This window comes from Plasmodium gonderi, assembly GCF_002157705.1.
Source record: "Plasmodium gonderi DNA, contig: Pgo-contig_24, whole genome shotgun sequence".
Taxonomy (NCBI): Eukaryota; Apicomplexa; class Aconoidasida; order Haemosporida; family Plasmodiidae; genus Plasmodium; species Plasmodium gonderi.
Genome location: NW_021628961.1, coordinates 1,281 through 9,066, shown reverse-complemented (window position 1 = coordinate 9,066; position 7,786 = coordinate 1,281). Strand labels below are relative to the sequence as shown.

The window sequence follows — 7,786 nt, the reverse complement described above, 5'->3', positions numbered from 1 at the left end:
TAGAACCATTCTTTTTTTCTTTTAAATTTTTATTTTAATTATAAAATTAAAATTTTTCTTTTTTAATCCTGAATATATTTAATGCAAATTATTTCGTTTATACAGGTATTATATATAAGAATTGTATTGTATATTGGAAAAACAGTTAATGATATTTGTTATGAATAATGTAACTATAAATTCCTTGAATCATTATATAAATAAATTTTTAATGTCTATAAAAACGTAAAAATTTGATATATTTTTCATTATGGGAAAAAAAAATATACAAAATAAATTAAAAGTAATATTTATACACGATGGAGAGCTATAATCATTCCATTTATTTTTTTATGATGTATATTATTATTTATTATATAATAAATTCTATAATACCTATATTTAAGCAGGTACATAATTTGAATTTCATTAGGTATATTTTGAAAATGACGAACTAGGATTACCGTCAGCACATTTTTATAAAAAATTGGATCGTCGTCTTTTTAATTATAATAATGTCAATTGGAAACATAACCAAAATGAGTTAAGAGTGTATTATAACATATGTGAATTTTTCAATAAGACACATAGAAGTGATTTTTTTAGAAGACTTTGTTCTGTACTCCTATGGTATCTAAGTACGGAAAATACCATTATAAATGAAGAAAATAATGACTACAATAACTGCGAACTTTTGAATTATTGGATATACAGTAGATTATCTTGGATTTATGATAGGATATCTGATCATATTACTTATATGTTTGGTAACCTTCAATTATTATGGAATTCCCTTATTGGAACTTCTAGATTTAGCTCATTTTACAATAAATGTAGTCCAAAATTTAAAATGCCTTATTATAATAACTGGATGGAAAGGAAAAAGTTATATGATTACTGCATCGATTATGAAAAAATTCTCTTATTTGCTGAGAACTATAAGGATAAGCGAGAAATCTTTTTTAATTATTTTAAAATAAAAACTGAATTATATGATAAATTTAATAAGATTTGTAGTAAAGGAAAAACGCAAGAGTGTCCAGAGTTTTTTAACAATTGTAAGAAATCTAGTCCATCCGAAGCGTTAAAAAAGATTAGGCATTATATTGAAAGGGATAAAGGAATATCTGAGAATTCTGGAATGCAAAACAAAGATGCAATTTCCGTTCATACAAGTAAAGAAAGTGAAACTTCATTAGAAGTTCAATTCGATGCAATAGATTCAAAGTCATCTGAAGATGATTCCTTATTAAGAGTGTATGAAACAGAAGAATTTGCTGATTTATATATAAATCCTGACAGATCTAGCATTATATTTATTTTGGGAAAAACGTTTCTTGGATTAATTTTATTTACTGTACTTTCTTCCATTTTGTATAAAGTAAATATATTTTCTTTTAATACTAATTAGAAATAAATTTATTTAAATGGCTCCCCCCTTTAAAAAAAACAACAATTATTCAATAAATCTATTATGTTTTTCTTTTTATGTACAAGTTTACACCCATGGGAATTCATTTGAGCAAAATGTTTGGTCAGAGGAAAAATATTATAAGTGACATAAATAGAAGCAAAAATATGTTATTTGATTACTCATCAGAATCATGTAACCAAAATTATATGAATGGAGAGGAACATTTTGTAGGATATCATCCTGAGTAATATTATTCAGAACATATTATAATGGTACATACATTAAAAGAGCAATAGAAATGAAAAAATATATCTACAAATTGCTATTTTAATGAATAAGGAAAATGAATCAAATAAAAATCAATATGTATATACCAGATATTATAAGAATATTTATATAAAAATTAATAATCAATATGTTACATAAAATAATCATAAATTGTCTTTAAAAAAAAAGTTACTCATGAAAAAATTTATTTTATATATATACAAAAATAATACTTGTTTAATTATATTACATTTTATAGATTATTATCAAGAGGTAATAATACTATTATTTATAACACGTTTTTGTAATATTTTCAAGATAGTAGAATAACATAACATTATTTAGTTACATACTCTGTAAGTTTTAATAATAATACAAATGTATAAAGCACAAAACCTTCACTACACTAATTCTTTAATGATCACTTGAGCTTTTCATGATTAAACTAATTGATATATATTAATATATATGTGTACAAAATCAAAATCTCTAATTTTTTTTTTTTTAATATAAGTAATGTTATTAGTTTATCGTTATTCAATGTAAATAATATTACTTAAGCAAAATTAAAATTTATTATATTGTTTATGTACTTGTATCATGCTCAGCACTAATGGAAAATAATAGATATCTTATGACATAAGAGGACCCTATCATTAATATTTTTAGTATAGTTATTTATATATATTTTTTATTCTATAATTTGTGTTTTTGATGTTATTGTGTCTATATGGACAGTAAAATTCCCAATTGCAAAAGATGTATTATTATTATTAATTCATATAGTTTATAAATATTACATAATATATTCATTTGTTATATATTAATACATTAAGAGGAAAACTTTTATATTAACTTCCAATCATTTAACTATAATGCTAACTAATATTATTATGTATATATTATGTTAAATATACTAATTTTATTAAGTTTACAACATTAAAACTTGTATTAGATTATTCTCTTATTATGTGCTAAAATATAAGATACTACAAATATAATCTAGTGTATTTATTATTAAATGAGAGCAAACAAATACTTGTAATGCAATTTTTAATATCCTTATGTTTATTATCACGTACTCTCTTTTGTATATTATACAGCTTATAACAGTGGGTTGATATATTTAGATTATCATGTGAAAATAGTGATTACATTATTACAATTATATTAAGATTAAAATGATATCCATTTTTATATATTTTATTATTTCATTTTTAATAAAAAATAAAAAAAATAATTTATATTTTATCTTTTGTGGGGTTATACACCGAAATGTATCTAACTTAACAAAATATATATACCTCATCTATAACGAACATAATAGGTTTACGCTTACTACTTCAATTATTCTTGAATATAAATATGAATTGCAAATTATATAGTTTTTTTAGTGACAAATATATCATCTTACAATGTAAAAACTTATTAATCCACAATCAAAGCTTAATAAAAATTAGAATGCATTAATAAATGTTAATTGAAATAATATTAATATAATATTTATTATTAAACTTTTCTCGAAGAATTTTGTATTAAGTTATACATAAATGTTTTGTATTAACAAGAAAAAAAAGATTATAGGCTCTATTAAAAATTGTTAAAGAACAAGTAGCTTTTCTCATGTTATTCTAATTATTAATAATATTATTACAAATAAACTACTATTGTTTGTTTAAAAGAAACAATATATAGAATAAGAAAATATATAATTTCAAATAATTATATTTATATTTAGTTTGATTTTGATGATATATTTCAAATATATGCATATAATTGTAATTTTGTAAAAAATATTATAATAGTAACTACAAAAGTTTATATATTGGCTTAAATAGTAAATTATATAAATTATACAATCAATTAAATCGTAATATGAATGCAAATAATGTATGTTCCTGTAGAATTAGTTATTTGTATTTTATTTATCTCGGTCGTTATTTATATTATTTAAAAGAAAAATTACATTATATTCATATATATGTAGTACACAGATGTATTTACTTCATATAAATGCTTACACATGTATTAATAAATCCTGGTTGTAATAGAGCACATCTTAATCTATCGTATGATGATATAATTCAAAGATTAAGGAATCAATAACTTCCTCTAAATTACCAACCACTTGACATATACAATTATATTTTTAATAACGCTAATTATGATATTATAAAATACGTTGAAAAAAGTGAAAAAAATGATATTATTTGACATCTTTCGTTATATGGTTATAATACATAAGAATATTTTTCAAATATATTCTCGTTTTTGATATTATATTTATCGTATAATCTTTTATGATATATATAGGAAAATTTTAGATAATAAAGATATATATGAGGAACATGAGGTCCTATTTGTAATGGAAAAATTTAAAAGGGAAAATGAGGGATACACAACGTTCTATGATTTTTATAATAGAGAATATATATTAAAAGTAACCTCCATGAAATAAAAAAAAAAAAAAATTATAACTGGAAGAACAAAAAACTATACTTGAAGAAAAATAAAAACTAGTAGAAACCATAGAACATCCCAAAACAAAACTAATTAAAACAGAAATAACACAAGAATTAACATTACCAAATGTAACAAATGCAGGAATATAAAAAATAACATTGTCAGAGGCATTAAAATTAGAAATAGTAGACAAAAGTTCTTTTTCAGGATCATAAATATCTCATATAATGTTACCTATATTAATAATTATATTCATTCTGTATAAGATTATAAAAATATTTTAATTTGTAAAATATATATTATATTCTACTTTATATTGCATTTATGTTGCATAATGGGTATAATATAAATATTCTACTCAAAACAGTAATAGAATATATATTCTTTTTTATAATTATACATTATATCTATCATTTCTAAAACCAAGGGTAAGAAAATTAAAAAAAAATTTTAACAGAAAAAATAAAGAGAATATAGACCTAATGAATTATCCTGATATGACGTACAAAAATTCCTATGATAATAGTTTTAGTATAGCATAGAGTTCTGAAAATTGCACCTAACAAACCTATAATAATAGCTAATGAATTCTATATACTTAAAGAAATTAAATAAAATTCTTTCAGAAAAATATAAAATATAATTATTCAAATTAAAACATTTTAAAATAATGATACAAATATATTCAATGTTTCCAAAAAAAAATTATTTTAAGTTATATTTGATAATATAAATTTATATATATTTAAATATATCGTACAATAATTAAAGTCGCTAAAAAATGATCTATAAATTTATATCACGTAAAAATGTATCGAAAATCATAATATACATAAATAAAGCACATAATGATATTATTAATAAAATTTAATAAATTAGAAAACTTCTTAAAATTTATATCCTAAAACGCAGTAATTTTTTTCAAAATCTAAGTATAATGAGAAACAAAATTTTATATTATAGAAAAAAAAATCATGTAAAACATGACATTATGTATAATACAGTATACACTAATATATTAAATAAAAGAATATAATATATTTGTATAAATATATTCTAAGCAGTTCATTTAAATCAATTATAAGTATATGTTAATTAATTATAATTGTTTTTCATTAAAATATGATCTCATATAAATATAGTATTTTATATTATAAGTATAGACCCAATGATAGGATCTCACATCTAACTTCATGCGCATATTAATGATTTACGTTTAATTTTTAAATAGTTATACATGAAAAACATAGGAAATTTAAAAAATATAAAGTTGAACGATTGTACATAATATAACAACGAACATAATATATCATAATTACATTATGATTATATAATTACTTAAGATATTAAAAAATAAGTAACAATTATTATGTTAAATATATTATCATCATATTTAATAATATTTATTAAAACAATTATATTTATTGAATAATATATGTTTTTTATTTTATAAATATATGAACAAATATAGTGAATATTATATTTCTACCTATGATTTTTGTTATAATATTTACAGTTATAATATATTTTGTAAAATGCAGTATATTATATAAAATAAGGAATAAGCATGATTTCTTAACTTAGAAATTAACATTATTTAATGCTTCAGTAGTATTATATATGAAAAGTAATTAAAAAAAGTATTTTGTTGAGTAGTAATCATTACAAACACATAAATAAATATTATATATTTATAGACACTGCTTTTATATACTACAAAATAAATGTTGATAAAAGATAATATAACTGTTTTAATAATTAAAATGTAAAATAATCATTTGTCAAGGTTAATAATAGTAACATATTTATTTTTTTTTTAAATATTCCAATTGATTTTCTATATACAACAAATATAAATAATTTACATTATCATTATGCTATTATAGAAATCTATTTATCAAAATTTTTTCCCCTTTTATTATATTATATATTTATGTATTTTTTAAAGATGTATAAATTTTCTTGTTCATATTAATTTTAGTTATATTTTTGTATGCGCCTAATTTTATTTAAGAATATATATTTTTTATAAGTGTAATTGTTATTAACTGAGTGAATGATACAACAACAATATACAATACATACACTTTTATTATTTTTTTGTGTACATTCTACACTTTTAAATTTAATTTTTTGTTTATTTATATACGTTTATACATTAAATATGTGAATTTATTTTGTATAATATTGTATGCATATATTCTACATTAAAATACGTATGGCTATATGAACAATACTAATTTTATAATGTACAATAATATTAAAATAGCATATATATAATTTATTTATTTTAGAAAAATCATATTGAAATTTATTTAATTTAATACTTACAAAACATTTTATTTTCTTTTTACGTAGTTATAATTACAATCATAATCAATATAGAGACGTCGAATGTAATAATACATTTTTCAAAAATTAAAATATTAGGAATAATAAAATATATACATTTTTTTTTCTATATACTGACTAATCATATTCTGATTATTTTTTAACCCAATTATATAAATAATATACCAAGAATTAATGAAATTAAATGAATTATTCCTTATACAATATTTATTAAATGATTATTGAAAAGTAAATAAATGTAATAAATATATGTTCTCATTTGAATTTCATATCTCATTTGATATGTACAGATATGACAACATCAAAATAAACTATATATATTATTAAAACATAGAGAATATATTTGTAATTATATAGTAAATATGGATTAATTAGTATATCTATATTATATTAGTAATATTTTTTTAATGCATTATATACATGATAATATTTATTACTTATATATTTTTAAATATAATGACTCTAGTAATATATTAATAATGGTATATTATTTAGATAAATATATATCAATTTATTCAATGAAATAAAGCTATAAAATATATAAATTCTTATATAAATAAATATTTTGTGCAAGTAGTGATCCTATATATATTAGAATTTTATACGTGAGAATATATGGATATGAATTATTGCATGCATATGGTAATATTATAGAATTCCTTGTAATGTTCAAAATATTTTTTAGGTATTACAAATAATACAATGCTAGCAAAAACACATAAAGAAAATAAAATATTTTTAAAATAAATTTTTAAATTCTTATTATTACATATTTTCTTAAATTTTCTCATTTAAGAAACGGAATCACAGAAATAATTGCTTAATAAATATATTTTTACAATGAAAACTATAATGTTTTTTTTATATTCTAAGCAATATGAAAATATATTTCCATTTAAACTAGGGATATAAAATATAACATTAACTACGTTATTCTTATGTATCTAATGATTACATATGGTCTTATTTAATAATGCACATTAAAGACACATGTAATTACTTATAACATTGTGTACTATTAATGTGCAAGAAATATGTAAAATATATAAATATTTTACGCATACCGTTTTACAAAGATAAATATAGGAGAAAAAACAAGTAAATTATATTCTCAACTTTACATATGAGTCGTTATATAAGCGATAATTTTTAGTTAAATGGAGAAATAATTGATTTACTCAAGGGATGTAATTAGTATTTATTCCAATGGCCGATATAATTATATATATGATATATACACTAAATTTAGTGTAGAATTATATATTAGAGAATTTTTTATGTAATAACTTTAAATGGTCCTTATATAAGTAA

General features: G+C 19.2%; 1 protein-coding gene across 1 annotated transcript; it reads left to right on the top strand.

Annotated features, from left to right (window-relative positions):
• Positions 1–250: 250 nt before the first annotated feature.
• PGO_000260 (variable surface protein) lies at positions 251–1,641 on the top strand (the record flags this gene model as incomplete). The annotated part of the gene is made up of 3 exons (XM_028690738.1): positions 251–283; positions 413–1,360; positions 1,477–1,641. The coding sequence occupies 3 exons, from the start codon at positions 251–253 to the stop codon at positions 1,639–1,641; spliced, it is 1,146 nt and encodes a 381-aa protein (XP_028546539.1).
• Between the last annotated feature and the right edge of the window lie 6,145 nt (positions 1,642–7,786).